Source organism: Pipra filicauda, unplaced genomic scaffold (assembly GCF_003945595.2).
Source record: "Pipra filicauda isolate LSUMZ 115617 unplaced genomic scaffold, ASM394559v2 scaffold448_size536912_pilon, whole genome shotgun sequence".
NCBI classification, from domain to species: Eukaryota; Metazoa; Chordata; class Aves; order Passeriformes; family Pipridae; genus Pipra; species Pipra filicauda.
In genome coordinates, this window is record NW_024104585.1 from 383,935 (window position 1) to 401,097 (window position 17,163).

Consider the following 17,163-nt stretch of genomic DNA (forward strand, 5'->3'; position numbering starts at 1 on the left):
TATGAGACACCTTACATTTCCAGCTATTATGTTAGGAAAGCTAAATGTTAGGAAAACAGGAAAATAATTATTATGTTAGGAAAACTATTATGTTAGTAAAGCTTAGAAAAGTCTGTCTCTGTTCTTGGTAAAGATGCTCCCTTCTCCAGGGAGCTTGTTGAAGAAAAAAAATGTATTAGAGCTCCTACAAAAACCATGTTATTACAGTTTTGTTAATGGAAGTTTGTCATCTTCTATTACAAACTTAAATGAAGAGATGATCAATATAAAGTGTACAGAATCTCTTATGTTCAGATGTTCCCAGTTTTTCTGTTGTGAGTGAAGGTTCTTCAAATTTTCAGATTCCCTTGAGAATTTTTTTGTAAGTGTGCAAATCTGTATCAAAATCTGTTTAATTTTATGTGTGAAAAATGTGCAGTAACCACAGGAGCTTATTTCAGTGATTGTCACTGGCTTCTATCTTTATTGCTCACATAGTTTTGTACTTCATAGGATTTTATACGGCAAAGTAAACATCATGTTTGCACCAAATATTTTTGGATTACCTTTTTTTTCTTTGTGACTGTTCTCAGAATAATTTGAAAGTTTAGTCTCACTAGTCTTTTCCAGGTCTCCACTTCTTGCTATAGTTTTATATTCCTGCTTCTGTCTGTTACAGATTTGGTAATTTCAAGATTCATTCAGTGCTCTGTTCTCAGAGATATTTCACACACACACATCCTTCCCCTCAGCTATTCTTGGTCAGTCTTTTAATAAAACCATATGATCCAAGAAAACTCGATAGAGAATAGAAAGATGTTAGTACCACGCCAATGTTAAAAAGAACAAAAGCTAAGTAATTAAGTCTGATTGTCTTGGTATCAGTTCTAAGAAAAATAGTGGGAAAACTGATAGAGGATTGAATTAAGGATTAAAGGATGTAATTATAGCTAGAAGCAGCTGATGTTGCTTTGACAGAAGCAGTTTATGGAATCTCATTATTTCTTTTGAAGATACTAAGCTTGCCTTAAAAATTTGACTGTCAGAGTGCTTTCCTTTTCAATTTCGGTCTTCCATAGCCACTAGTCCTTTTTTTTTAATTGGATTCTAACTTTAAAAAGCAAAGAAACAAAAAACAACTATGACTTTTTAATTAATATTGTCTCATGATGTTTACTTTATAAAATGGAAATGTATCCCCTTCCCCAAACTACTTAACATTGAAGAACATCTCCCATGCCTCTTCTCAAAATTTGGAAGTGAATCAGTCTCAATGAATCAGTGTCATTCTCCTTTACCTCCTGCGATGAACTCTTGCAGCATGCTCATGATGGCTTCAATATCTTGCTGATAATATACGATATAGTAATATCCTTCTGAGGGGACAGATACATCCAGGAGTATGTTCACTAAATTCCAGTAATAAGTTTGCTTTAAATACTTTTTTAGAAAGCTCACACCATAAGCCTGAATATGTTGTAGATTAGAAAAAGTTCAGAAATTGAATTGATATATGTTTATCTATCAAAATTTCCAGTAGTTTATTTTCTACCTGAGTCTTAGCTTTAAAAAAAAAAAAAAAAAGGGCAGTTTCAAGAATGATGTGGTGGAATGAGGAGGAGAAAAAGCAATTGTAAATGAAGCATAACTGAAGCAGATAACAAGTTACAGAGAGACAGAAACTTATAGAGCAGTGAACTGCTTAATAAATCGAAAGCAAAAAGCAGTACAGGTCATGATGACTGTTTCATTTGTCAGAAAAGTGATTAAGAGCAAATCTTGCAAGACTGCAGCCCAAAAGGCTTGCGCTTGATGGATGAACGGATGAAGACTTTGAATTGGGCCATTTCACTATCACTTAGTTACAGATAGCTGGATATCATTACAAGTGCAAACCTCTCAATTGGCTCAAGTAGCATGAAGGAGTAGGATTATAGTTGTATGGTTTAGAAGAAAACCTCTGAAAAAAATTTCTTAAATGAATTAGTCATAGAACTTTTTTTTCCTTGTTTGAATAGTCTTTTCCCTGTTGTTTTTCCCTTGTACATGGCTAAATGTCTCAATATGGGGCTGCTGTGAATGGCAATGCCACAATTTGGTCTGCAGTATGGTGAAGTGAAACATGCTTGACCAGCAAGTCCAAGTGTTAGTTCTCTGGATGATATAATAAAATACTATTTAACATTGTAATCACCTACTCAGTCCCACTGGGGGGTCCAAGAGGCAATTTATATGTGCATTTTGTTTTTTCCCAAACATTAAAGCTTTATTAGAAAACAGCCCACTTCTTCCCTCTGCCCCACCCCCAATTCTTAAATACTTGCATTTTTATACAGCTCATGAAAAAGATTTGATTTAGTTGAAAGGTTTAATTTAAACTTTATTTGGACAGAAGTTGAATATAAGTTAGAACAGTAAAAAGATAGATTTTATTATCATATTTAATTACCTTTCAACGTATGAAATAGTAGGAAAAAGAATAAATCTACAAAGTCATACTCCACTTTGAGAATCTTCTATTAAGAAAACACTCTTTTTCGTCTGTCCTGTGTTAAAATATTTGTAGCATGAGTGTGCTTTATTTAGCAGTTCTGAAAGACGTTTAAGGGTTAGTAGGGGTTGCAAAAACCACACCTATTTAGAGGTCACTGAAATTTGTTTATGATTAGTGTAGTGAGAGGTCGAGGGATAATGGCTTTAAACTGAAAGAGGGTGTATTTAGATTAGACGTTAGGAAGAAATTATTCACCATGAGGGTGGTGAGACACTGGAACAAGTTTCCCGGGGAAGGTGTGGATGCCCATCCCTGGAAGTGTTCAAGGCCAGGTTGGGTGGGGCATTGGGCAACCTGTTCTAGTGGAAGGTGTCCCTACCCATGGCAGAGGGGTTAGAACTGGATGATCTTTCAGGTCCCTTCCAACCCAAACCATTCTATAATTTTGTTATCCCTCTAGATTACTTTTTCCAGTAAACAATTGCTTTTAATGTACTTTATCCCCTTTTATGACACTTGGACCTGTTATCGTTGTTTCATATATTGCATCCACAACCTATCACAGCATTAGACCTAACAGCCAACGTTCTGTATTTCATGTTACAGCAGTGTCTAGGGAATCTAGTAGCAGCTACATGTAAACTGGCACAGTTCCTTTCCTCTCATTTTATGACAGCAAGTCTGTAGTTGTTAGTAAGCTACTACCAACCATATTTGCATTATATTTGACAGCACTCATACACAGCTATTGGATAATGTTTTTCTTTTGACAGCATCTGTAGAGGTGGCCTCTGAATCCCTGATTAACTTTACATCTACACTGTTTAGTAGGAAGGGTTGTGTACACCCTTTCTGTTCACTCTTCTTAGCTGTTTGACTGTTCCATATCTTTTCTACATCACTCCTTATGATTCTTGCATTTTTGTCTGTATTGTTTTCTTAGGTCTTTCTGTCTTAATTTTATGATAAATTGTTTACGTGTTCCCTAGAGGATTCACCACTTTGATTTCCCCAACCTTCTTTAGAGGGCAGTCATGATTTTCCAGGAGGTGTAAAGTTTTCCTCATTTTCCGCTGTACCAGTCACCTCTCTTAAGCAACTTTCTCTGATACAGAGGTCTCCCTTGTATTTGTTCTAGAATTTTAGATCCTTCTCCTCCACCCATCTCATCTTCAAGAATTGGTATCCCAGAGAAAGTGGTTGTGGATCCCAGTTTTTGTTAAAGGAAGGTTCAGCTGGAACTGGTAAGACCAAGTAAGAATCCAAACACCTGTATCTTCCTGAAATTTTTCTTCAGGGATTGACTTCCGAGTAACTTGGGCAGCTGTACAAAAGGTCTAACAAAAGTATGTTGAGGGTTCTGCAGAAGCTTTGCTATGCTTCTTAGAAACTCTGGTGTCTAGCCATTGTGGCCGATTTTGCTCAAGTTGTTCCTCCTGTACTTTATAACTCTAGCAGATCACTGCCATCTCAAGTACGTCTGACCATCGGGGTGTTACACTTTGTGTTGAATTGGAGGCTGTTCCTTAGTGAAGAGACAGGTTTATGTTGAAGGAAAGCTCTACATTGATGCCGGTCAAACCCATCCCATGTCAAGTTCAGGCTTGCAGTAGGCTTTTGCTTGTTTTGACAGTTGAATAGAACACTGCAATTTTATGAAGTTTCATAATATCTGGAAATAGGTGTTTAGGCATTTTTATTTTAGTCTTTAAAATCCTCAAAAGTTGGGAAATGGCAAATATTTTTTCTCAGGCAAATAATTTTGCTCCATTCAGGTCTGCTGAGAAAGTGATATTCAGTCCTGTTTACAGACTACACTGTACTGAATATCCACAAAGAGCAAGGATAAGAGGGCATGATTGTAACCTTTAAAGGGGAACCCATGTCTCATGTCTGTCTTCTACATGGTGTTTTCCAAGAGAGGTAATGAATCCCAGAATTCAGAGTTCGGGCATTCCCTTTCTTCTTTACTGTGGCTGCCTCAGGAACTCCTAGATGTTCTCAGTGTGATGGTTATTGCTGCCTTGGCATTCAGCCTCACAATGTGGGTTGTTTTGGCTAGCAACCATATTTTTCTGAAGTCCACAAATGAGGAAAAGATGATAAGTTGGTTGGTTGGTTGGTTGTTTTTTTAAAGCCATCTCAATAAAACTTGAACAGAAGCTCTTGAAACATATGACATTTCTGGAGCCTGATGGCTGATTTCTGAGTATCAGAGACCTCAGACAAGGAGAGGAAAACATGAGAACGTTTGCAGAAGAAATAGCATGTAAATCTTTTGCAAAAGAAGTTGAAATACATTGTAAGTATAGAGGTCCCTGCTTACATCTTTTATAAGATCGGCTTTTTGTGCCTGTATGATCTGATGAAAATACACATCCATGGTCTTACGGCAACTCCTAGGAAGTACTGAATTGGGCAGCCTTAAAAACAATACTACCTAAAGGAAGAAGCACATTTCCCAAGAGCAAAACAAACCAAAAGTATTTCTGCAGGGGGAGGAAGTATTGATGATAGCTATGCAAATAATTTCTTTTTTTTTATGTGTGAGTTTTTATGGAAAATTATATGTAGTTCTTCAATATGACCCTGTGCTGCATAAATGGTATATTTTACTCCTCCGCTGTGAAACTTCTAAAAAGAAATTTTAAGCGAGATAAATTAAAGTGACTCTTAATTGTTTCTACTTGTAGGCGGCATTTTATGCTTAGAATTAGAATGAGATTATAGTGTCTATAGAATTTGATTTTGTTTCCATTCTTCATAAGCAAGCTAGTGTTTGAACTCTTTCAGTTCAAAGCTGGTAGACGTATATCTTTCTGTTACAATTTTTGTTTTCACTTGTCAGTCTAATAATTAATGTATACTTTGATCACACTGAGTATTGTTTTTCCTTTTTCCCCTGAGACTTCCCACTCACTGTATTTTGTTTCATTTCTTCTACTTACTTAGCTAATAACTTGTTTGGAAATTGAATAGGTGATTTAGTTGAGAATAATTTCTGACTTGAATAGGCAAATTTCTGTTTGTATCACAGAGTTCAATAAGGTCTTTGACTGTTGTCTTCAGACTGACAAGTGCACAGACGCCTAGGGAAACCCATATGCGTAAAAAAGCAGTAGAATTATAATTTGGATGTTTGCATTTTAGAAGGGAAGTAGGTGTGAGAATTTCAAAGCAGTTTCCAGTGGTACTCAGAGCAGATGATAATCTCAGCATTATTGAGGTTATAACAAAAGAGTTTGAAGTTGTATTTCCTCTGGAAAATAGCAGTAAACATCATGTCGGAACTCAGAAGCCACAAGTTGCTGCTTTTTTTTTTCCTTTTCAAATTATTGAATAAGTAAAAAAGTGGAAGTGAAAGTTGTGGACCGTTTTAAAATAAAAACTAGTTTCTCACTACTTCTTTGAAATGTCATTGGTGAATTTCAGTCTTGTTTCTACAAAAGCATTACAGTTCTTGCATGCATGGTTCCCACTACATGGAAAAGTCTCATTAATTGAATGGAGCTGTTAGGTCTCAAAAACACTTCGATTTTGGAGCAAAATTCTGGCTTCATTTTTACTCAAGGTCAGGTTGAATGGGACTCTGAGAAACCTGACCTAGTTGAAGATGTCCATGCTCATTGCCAGAGGTGGGATTCAACTAGAAGACCTTTAGAGGTTCCTTTCCAAACCAAACTATTTTATGATTATCTTCCGTAACCTAATACAGAATTGCCTTCAGGGATACAAGGAAAGTGTTTAATAGCATGAATGGCATGGAAAAACAAAACATGAAGTAATTATTAGGGTTGGGTTTTTTTTTCTTTCGAAGAGGAGAGAGTGGACATGAAATTAAACGGCAAATAAATTAAATAATAATGTGTTTGGGGGAGTTGGTGGGATTTTTTTGTTGTTTTTTCGGGGTTTTTTTGTTTGCTTATGGCAAAGCTATCCCTGATGGCTTTGTTTCAGGGAGATAGTCCAATATTCCAAAATTCATTTTGAAATTACAGAAAAATTGAAGTTAATGAATTACTTATAAAACTATTATCTGTAAGTGATATTTGACCTGATGTCCTTAGGAAATTTGTTTTATTTGTAAGATGATCAGATATTTATAATTCCTTATTAAAAATTATTGAAATAAGAAAAGAAGTAGCTTTTCATGGTATCAGAAAACAGACATTTGTGTAACAATTAATACCTTATTTTTAGTTTTGAAATGTTTTTTATATTATGAAAGGTAAGACTGATAAACCGAAGAAAAGAGTAACTGAGGTACATAGTGGTAAAAACCACAGGGATCTTCAACAGAGGGAAACACCAGCTGATATGGCAAAACATGAGAAAAATGCAGGTTGGACTGGTTTATGTTTTACTTTATTTTCTATACTGGTGAATTCAAAAGAGTCTCTATATATATCAGTATGCTTGAAAAAAGTCACTGCACCTGAAAAGTCAGTGCAATTGGTGGCTGTATGCCTACAGGTTCCATAGCATGATTCCTCTGTGTCTATCCCCTTTTGCTATCTCATCCCTCAGGGAAACAGATGAGTTGATTTAATATTAGTCAAATGATGAAATCGAGTCATTTAGTCAAATAAACTCTTTAGATTCTAATAAGCCTTGGAACAATGGTAATCTACTCAACCTAAGTGCTGATTTTTTTAACATTTTACTTTATTTGACGTCTGTTTGCTATTTCCTAATATCCAGAATTTTAGAAAAAAATTCTTACTTGGGAGCACATTAGCTTTGATTGCTCAATAAGTAAACCCCCTGGAGAATTAAAAGTGGAAGAACTTCCATATGAGTCGTTCTGTGTAGCAGTGGGAACAACTTTTGAGCATTTTGAAATGATCTGATAATAAGTGTTATATATGCAACTTTCAGTTTTTCTGCCGTCTCTTTCTACATATTTATTATTGATCTGAAAGATTTCCATGAAAGATGAATATTTTCACTATTGACATGCTCAATCATGCAAATGCATGAAATAGTGATCCTGAACTTGTGAGCAAAACCTCTCCAGTCTGTATGCTTGAGATTTACGAAAATTCTAGAGTTTGTTTTCCAAGGCTAGTGTTCATTTGATTCCTTAAGTTGTAGCTTGACCAGCTGTATGTAAAGTTCATCATCTAGTTTACTTAACTTAAATTGTGCCTTCAGGTGTGAGCAACTTGGAAATAAGCCTTCAATGATTTCACGAGACTGCTGTGTTAGTATTTCATTTTACTGTATCATCATCACTTATACCCTGTGCTTGATGATAGGGAGGGTCTTGTAGTTAACCTCTTTTCTTTGCCACTACTGAGCTTTGATAATGCTGGGAGTTCTCTTCTGAAAGTTCCTTATTTCACAGTATCCTAAAGTGCTTATATTAACAGATCTGTGGGAGTTTACTACATTTCAGTAACATAAGTGCTAATAACGTTAATGCAAATTATATTAGATTGCTGCAAAGGGGGAAAAAACGGACTGATAAAATCTCCACATGAATGTGATATATGTTTCAGGAATGCTTTTCTCTAGTCTCAGTGCTTTAGACTTTAATTTTGTTTTGATCCTCAAAATAAATACCTCTCTTGTCAATACACCCCTGCCCCAACCTTCCCATTCACTGGTACTAAATCTTTTTTTCCAGGGTGTCTGTTCTTATTTTCATAGTCATTATGCCTTGTGCCTGGAGAACTCTTTTGATCCTACCATCAAAACAGCTTTTCTGAGACTAACCAAGCCCTTCTCTCTTTAAATCTGTTTAATAACAGAAGTAAATCAACCAAGATAATTGGATTTGAAGTAAAAGTTGTCATTTACAAGTATTCAATTTGATTTTTTTTTCCATCTTCTTCCTTTTCCTTTTTGCACTTTGGGACCATAAAAAAAAAAAAGCAAAGTGATTATATTAAAAAAAAAAAAACAACAACAAAGAAAACTAAACCAAAACAACTCCACCACCGACACCCCTCAAACATATATTAAACAAGTAATGAAATTATTTATCTTCTGAAAAACATAAAAACAATTTAAGAGTCAGACCATTTATATTACTGAAGGAGTCACCTTCCTCAATCTGTAAAGCATTCATTAATGAACACCGTCTCATTTCTAGTTCTTTGTATGTTGAAATTTGCCTTGCTCAGTTATTGAAATTTCTAGGATTATTGTTGTTGGGTGGGTTTTTGGTTTTGTGGTTTTTTGTTTTGGTTTTGTTTGTTTGTTTGACCTGAAGAACTAGAGACAATTCTTTTTACCAGTCAGGTTGTTTGTGTATTTTAAAAATTTCAGTGCAATGAACTCCTTTTTTGGGATTCTCAGTTCCTTCCAGACCATGTCACCACCTTTTCAGGCTGCAATCCATGAAGTCTCTTGCATAATTGTTTGATTATTCTGTTTTTAGTTTCTGGGCACTCTTATTGGTAACATTGTACTCTCGTACAGGACTAGTCTTCCTTGTTAAAAGAACATGTTCTTCTTGGCTTGACTTGAGTCCTGTTACAGTGATAACATCCCAAGAGGCACACTTCCTTAGAGCCTTTGTTAATAAGGTGTGTGACGGGCAGACATTGAGTGCCAACTTCTCAGTACCTCAAGTACTGCCCTCCCTTTTATCTTTGAACTTTTAGATGGCACCATGTCATTTGATGTTGCAGTGGTGTCACTGCAAGCTGCATAAAGGGAGAAGTTTGACATACGAAGCAATCTTCTCTCTGGGAAGGTTTCCTTGTAGCAACTTCTGTGTCTGTTTTCCTTAGGCAAGTTGCAGTTACAGAGGGAACAGCTTAGAAGCAACCTTGCGCCTTACTGAACAGCTATTTGAACGGCTAAATTTTATAGAAATTAATCTGAGATTGACCATGGCCACTGTCAACAGGCTTAACTCAAAGTGACCTGCTAAACTTCTTCAAACCTAATGTTTTGGGTAAGATATATCTTACCAAGGGTAAGATACAGGTGGATAGCTGTCTGTGACAGAGCACAGAGCTGGACTGAAACTTGTCTTCCATCTGTCTCTCTGTCCCCAAAATCACTTCAGAAAAATCTAGTTCTATAAGACCCATCTTGCTCTCTTACTAAAAATGGGATCACTTATTCCAAATTTCCAGACGTTGTTTTGGCAGTGTGACAGCCATTCTCAGCTACCAGAATTCCTTGGGTTTCTTTCTGACGGACTTCTGTCTCCAAAACAATGTTTTCCATGCTAATAGCTTGGACAGTGGTCAAAGGTTTTCCTAGCAGAGCTGGCTGAAAAGAATGCAGACTATTTAAAAGTCCATCTGAGATTATATGCTACTTTGACATTCTCTTATGCATGGATTATTTTTTAACCAAATGGGAAGTCACTATATAAAATTTTGGATCAAGAGGTTGTGTTTGCTTATGCTGAGTATGTGAAAATTTCATTCCTCTGAAGAGGAGGGAGTCTTTGCTGTAGAAGGGAACATTGGCTCCCACCGGTCCTCTAAATATGTCTTTCAGCCCTTTTTTATGGAAGATTGTCCTATCTTTATTTAACATGGTGATTCATATTTTCTTGTTGTTCAGTTGTGTGTCTTGGGGTTATGTTTTTTTTTTAAAACCATTGACTGGGGAAAAAATGAGAGGGGAAAGGTACAAGTTATTAATCTAGCCATGTAATGTTATCTTGGAACTCTTATCAGTGAACAATGAATATGAGACAAAGAATAAGGAAGATACAGACATGTCTGAGAAAGCCTATTTTGAAGGCAATAGAACTAAGAGTTCTTCAACTCATAAGACTTGGAAAATCAACGTCCACAACTATATTTTCATCACATGTGCCATTTTCTATGTGGATTTTCAGAAAATTTGATCTACCTATTTTCCCAGAGGTTATCTGGATGTTGAAAATAGGGTGATTGAAGTGAAACTTAGTATTTTTATTTAGGCTTTTAATACTGCTTTCAGATTGTGTCTGTACTTTTTTTTGATGTTACATATGTTTTGAAAAATTATTTTTTTTCTTTCTTCATTACTAATGTGTAGGCACTTATTTCTGTACCTCATTCTTCTCAGAAGGGAAAACCATCTTTCGAATCAGTGTCTAGATGGGTTAAGGTACAAATTCCATGAACCTGACAGTAATAATTGTTCTTTTTTGTTGATTACTAGAGGTCATCTTTTTACTTCCGCTCCCCCACTTCCCCACCCCCCAAATTCCTGCGCTATTGGGACAGCAAAGGTGAGACATAGTAGTCATCTTAAAGGGAAGCTGCTGTCACAAATCCTTTGGATTTTTTGATCACATGTAGTAGAAACCATAATGCCTTTTTTTCCTTCTACATCTCTGAAGACAAACGGCATACAGTAAAGAAAATAATTAGATTTCCCCTTTCTTTGTATTTACAGAAAAGTTGAGAGGAAAATGTCGAAAGCAGAGATACGATAATTAAAACTTTGGTTTCTGTTACTGTACTGTACTATGTATGTGCACATAGAATTAAATTGCTTCACTTTATCTTGACATATTTAGCATTATTTGTGAAACATGATACAATTAAGACTGTTTTATTCAAGGACTTATTTATCTCTTTATAGTAACATGCTTCTGTAATACAATAATTTAGAATTCAGTTTCAAACATTTTAAGAAAAGTTCTGTGAGATTCCTTGATTTTACTTGTATTTCTTGCAAACTTCCTTCTGAGTAATACCTTACAGTGGAGAATATAACAATTTTGTCTAACACTGATAAAGTTAAAGGGAGATATATTAAAATCCTGTCTGTTGAGAGATGACTTTTCCTCATTCATTGAACACTGATCTGAGATGAAGTAGCTGCTGGGCAATTAAGGAGACATGCATGGCAGAGGAGACCCAAGCTTCTTGGTTTTTGAGCATAAAGAATAAGCAAATGCATTAAGGGCTGATAATGCTTCTTACTAAGAAGTGGTTTAATGGGGGATACTTAAAATATTTGAAATAGTTATTAGCAAATAGAGTTCTTATTTCTTTAATTCATAATTACAGGATCTTCTGTTGAGTTCTTTGTTTCCATTTGACATATATGTGTATTTCTAATAGGCTAAATCAATCGGGGGGGGGGGTTTACAAAAAAAATTGATTTGTAATTGAAAAATTTAAGTGCTATTCCATGAAGTTTCTCAGCTATGATATTTGCATATTTCTTTTTGTTCATTTTGTCTTGCACTTCATTATAGAATCATTGCTACTTTCCCTGTAGTGTGCCCATTGTTCAGGGCAAGATCTCTGTTAAATGTAAACATATCAAAAGTCCTAAGTGTCTGACTTTGAAACGGTTATGTTAATCGTAAAGCAAAGAATCTGGAAACAAATGTGACTACTGTTTATCTACATTTTATATCTTCCAGTTCTTTAGGCTGCTTTCTTAAATAAGCAAATAAATACTACTTACATGGAGAAAATACCTCTTTTAGAATGGTTCAAAACTAACGACAGTATGCAATATACCTAACCTCCTACATTATTTGGCATCATATGTAATTGGTTGCCCCTTCCACAAACTGCAGCACCATCAACACCAAAAGAGAGCTTGCAATTATTTTTATTTGGCTTAGATTTAATGGCTCTGGATTTCTTTTAATTTTTTCCAACGTAACACTGGATATAATATAGTTTCCTAATGAGAGCACACTATTCTGATGAATAGATGCAATTACTGCTGTTAGTGTTTCACCAATTTTGATTTTTCAGATAGTATTGGATGAGAAGCCTAATTTTGCAACTCTGGAGAACACAGTTATTTTCAAGTAATCTGAACTACAATTTTCTACATTTTTACATATAGCTCTAGAGCAGCATTGGTATTGCACAGTACCGTCTTCTTGTTTCCTTGACCAGCAAACAGAGTTTGGATGGTTACAAAAAATCTTTCGGGTTCATAAGCTGTCTTGGTTGTTGAGTTAATAAAACGCGATTCTAAGACATGAATACGCCAAAGCTGGAACTTGTGCTCTAGCTTTCTGTTTTTCTCTCGCTTATTCTTTCATCCTGTATGTGGCTTCATTTATTTATGGGGTTTTCCTTGCTGTTCTTTGGTTTCAGATGCGAGTGTCTCACTGGTTTATGTGGTTTCCCCATGTGTGAGGCAGGCTCCGTTCCCCAGATAGTCTCACGTGGAGATGGAACACCTGGCAAGTGCTGTGATGTCTTTGAATGTGTCAATGGTACGTGAAACCTTCTCTTGCACCTGGAGAGGAGGGTTTTATCTATCTCTGGAAAATGCTGGGCATTTGATTAATTTTATGTTGTCAGGATCTAAGAGAAATAATTTTCTTGAGGTTCATTCAGTAAGAAGAAGCTGGAAGTTTAGGTGAAGTGGGAAACTGTCATTTGTAAGTTGTCATGCTTCTTTAATTTCTAAAAGACTTTTCCCTATGATTCAGGGAATTATAGTTTTAGCAAGACTCCCTAAATATATGTTTTTCATGTAGTCTTTTGCCAGTAGCAAACACTAGAGTCCTTCTAGAAGTGAAAGTTTTGTTAACCGTAGCAACTGCTTCTTGCAGCACTGTAAGTGAAAGCAAGCTGTTTAGATTATGAGGTTCACTTTCAGAATCAATTGCAGATTAATTTTTAACACAAGTGTACAACCTTTAGAAATTTTAAGTCAGCGTAGGAATATATTTATTCTCATTCTTTACTTCCCAATCTAAATGTTTAGAAAACGTTTAAAAAACTTCAATTTGTTATGCAAGTGACTATATTTCAGGACTACTCTATTTTATGTGTATAGAACTGCATATATGCTATATAGGGTGAGTTGTGAAGAAACTTGATATTTGACAATTGGTAAGGGGAAAAGTGCTCTTTAAGCATTACACGCTCAGATAATTTCTGAGCATAAAAAATTACAAGTTGGTGCAATTTTATTAATATTTATTCAGCAATATTTGATCTTGTTTAGTGGTGCATGTATCATATGTTTGAAACAGCCGTAATTTTACAGTGGTCATTGGATATGCATATAAACATGCAGAGAGAGAGAGAGACAGAGTTTTCCCCAGGAGAATGTTTGTGATATTTACACGTAGCAATATTTTAAATACTGAAATGCTGAATCAAAAATAATAGTACAAATAATGGGATATTGTATATAAAAATTAAGTTCTTTCATGTGAATAAAAGAATTTGTATCAGGAAGACTCACAGATTCTTTAACTTTCAGACTAATACTTCCACTATTTGGGATAAAATTGTATAAATGTAACTTATTTTTGTTTATATACTGCCTGTTATACTAAAGTAATACTCATCTTCCTTTTTTTCATATTTGTTTCATTCTGTTAAAATATTGTTTCTGAATCTGGTTTAACTGTGTGACACACCTCAGTGCAATGTTTGATTTAGGATTTGCTTTAGTAGTTTGAGCAAGAAATGGAAAAACAGTTTCTGATATGATGTCTTTGCTGTTGTGAAACAGTCTCAAAGGTACAAAGCACCTTGCCAATTGTTTCTCTTCAGTCTGCATATTATTTGCGGGTTCTGCTAACAAAATTTTTACAGTGTATACTATAGCAGGTGTGAGATGGAGCTGTTTAAATTGCCCACTTTTTTTTGTCCTTAGTCATCTTCATATTCTATTTCCAAGGAGTTATATTCATTTTTCCTTGGTAACAGTTTGGACTGTCTTAGCACTGTTGCCCTGTGCATCATTGCCTTATTGCTCACTGTAACTCACTCCAAAGATTCAAGCTGTTTTGGGTCAGGATTCCTTTTTGCCTCTTTCACATTCCTAATCTTCACCTTAGTAGCCTGTGAATACAGAATAAATTGGAAGAAAAAAAACCAGAGTTTTTGAAAGGAAGTTGATGCCACAGGGGAAAGTAGAGAGGCCAGGTTGAAGAAAAATGAAGATTTGTAGATTTGTCTTGTATATATCCTTAAAAATAAGTATTAATATATTACAGACCAGTATCAAAATTATCTTTTAAGAAGTTCCCCTTAAAAAAAAATAATTCTGAGAAACCTGACCAGAAAAGTTAAATACTTTTTTTAGAGAAGGACATTTGTCATTATGCAACTTCATGCTACAATCAGATTTTTAAAAAATAATGCTGTATGATGTAACTTTAAATTGCTTCAAGCAAACTTCCAGGTGCAGTTATTAATGATGCTTCACTTTGGAAAGAGGAAATAGTTACAAGCCTGAAGATGATAAATATTTTTAATAACAATCTGTGAACAACTGTGAAACTACTAATGAGTGTGTGACATTTGGATTGTGTGACAAATCATTGGTAAAGAGGACAAATGATCTGCATTGCTTTATAATTTGCGGGTTTTTTAGGATGTTTAGGTGGTTCTTATTTCAGGGAGACAAACAAGTCCTCTAAAACCTCTAAATTCCTAGAAAACTAATTCTGACAAGAAATTCTAGATAAATGTCTAAGACAATGACAAACTGATAAATATGTGTGTGTGTAATAAATCCCTACCATTACTTTGGTCAGTTTACAATGAAGACAAGGGGGGGAATGTTGTTCGTGAAACTGATAGCTGAATGTAATATCCAGTTCTGTTTTTAAAAGTATCTTGAAATACTAACAAGTGCAGAAGAGATACAGTCAATATCGGTAACAGATGGAGAAAATATCTTACAGTGATAGACTTAAATCAATTTCTTTACTTCGTTAAAAAAAATTTCCATCAAAGTAAAAAGAGTTGAATCTGTAAGATCTAGGACATGCTGTTCTCAGCAGTGGGGGATGGCTGTTGGCACAAACTGCCACGAAGATGCTGAATTCCTTATCTTCATCCTTTCCATTTAGGATTAGATGCCTTTTAAAGAATGTGTTTTAATCAGATGCAAGTTAATGGGTTTATAGATGGTAAGTGGGGAAGTTGTGTAATCAGCATTCCCAGCAAGTTCAAATAGTTACTTCTGTGTTTGAAAACCTCTTGAAAAAGGCAGGAGGATGGAATAAAAAGGACATGTCCACACTCACATTAGTGTAGTTTTTCTGCAATTATATCACCTATTGGATGTTAGAATTAAGTGATTCTTTTGGTGCTGGAGGGAGCAGTCAGGAAGGTTAGTAATCATCTTTACCTTAAAATAAAGACATCCGTTATGAATAAGTGTATGTAGACTGAAAAAACTCCAGTTTGTATATTTAGGTAACCCTAATAATGAATATTAAAGCAGGCCAGACTTCTGCAATATTTATTGCAAGGACGTGCTAATGTGATAGATGCAGAGCTGCATATTCAGAGTATGGAGAGGCTGGCTTTACTGCATAGGAAGAGCTTCCTCTTGTAGAACAGCAGTGACCAGTGTTGAGAGGACAGTTAATGGCAGCAAACTATGTGTCATGTAGAGACTCTGCAGTATGTTCTCTTTATTGTTTGTCAACAATTTTGGGACAGATCAATTATTATTTCATGAATGTTTTTCCTGGATTTAATATAAGACTGATATAGAAGCTCCACGATACATCTGTAGTTTTTCTGTGATTATCTTTGTTACTGATATACACTGTCTCAAACTAGCATTTGGTTAGTCTGTCTTAGAAACGCATATTAATCTGTAGTGAGAGAAACTTCTGCAGTAATTACTCTTTTTGTAGATTGTGGAGTTACTGTTCCTGTTTGATTATAAATAACAGCAGTAAGTCAATACATTAATCATTATTTTTCTGCTTCAGATTTATGTTACGTGTGTCCTTATGCTTCTCATCATATGCAATCTGCTGTTTCTCATGGTTTGTTCTATAATTATATAGACATAATTAACCACCAAAATATCGATTATTCCTGCTTGGAAATAGTCCTGATATTTTGATTTAGTTGGGGCTCCTTGTTAAGACCTACTGTCTGTGGCTGTTCAATCTTTGCATGGGTTGACCTTTTTGCATTTTTTTAATCCAAAAAATTATTTAGAAAGTGCTAAGAACAACTTTCTTATTGGTTACAGGAAAAAACTACACTACAGAGGTCTGATGCTCCTAATAGTTCTGTGTGACATTTTAATCATCATGAATGTATGCAGATATCAGAATATTTTACATAAAACTGTTATACTAACTAACATAAATTTATGCTTTTAAAAGCACTGCTGCGTTTAAAAGATTTCATTATTACAATTAATGCAAAGGTCTTACTGTCATTAGAATGGGGTTCTTGTCCCACAGGTCAGTCAATTTTAAAGCCAATTTTAAGGCATACATTGATTCCTTCATTTCGAAGGGAAGCATTTTTGTAAATAAAATCATTCTATGTTATTAAATGGTAATAGGAATCAAACCAAAGTTTCCTTTTGACACAGTAAAGTTCCTTGTCATGATTTATCTAGGATGAGTGTTTGAGCCATCCCAGAGCATACCCTGCCTGGTCTTTGGATGTCAAAATGATAGCTCAGACAACAATGATGCCTACAGCATTATTGTTTGTTTTTACTTCTTTTTCCTCGTCAGAAGAAACATGTTTACTCTTTAATTTGTAAATTAAACCTTACAACTCTCTGGAATTGTTAGCAAACACTGGTTTAAAATGCAATAGTGATACGATTTTGTCATTCATCTATGCTTAGAAGATAGCTGGCTGGCTGTTTCTCCTAATCTTACATTCTTGATGACCCTCAGAGCAAGCCACAGTTTGTGCATGCAACAGAATTTTAGCCTGAAGGAGACAGAAGCATGGATTGCTAAATTTAAATCTCTGGCTGCCATAAAATAGTGTAACTAGAGGTATAGCTAACTGTAT

General features: G+C 35.1%; 1 protein-coding gene across 3 annotated transcripts in view; it reads left to right on the forward strand.

Annotated features, from left to right (window-relative positions):
• The window catches only part of CRIM1 (cysteine rich transmembrane BMP regulator 1), a 170,933-nt gene that overhangs the window by 93,082 nt on the left and 60,688 nt on the right, over positions 1–17,163 (forward strand). For all 3 annotated transcript variants that reach the window (XM_027735057.2, XM_039385889.1, XM_039385890.1), the window contains one exon: positions 12,505–12,626. In XM_027735057.2, coding sequence (XP_027590858.1) covers positions 12,505–12,626 — 122 coding nt within the window. The remainder of the gene's footprint in view (positions 1–12,504; positions 12,627–17,163) is intronic.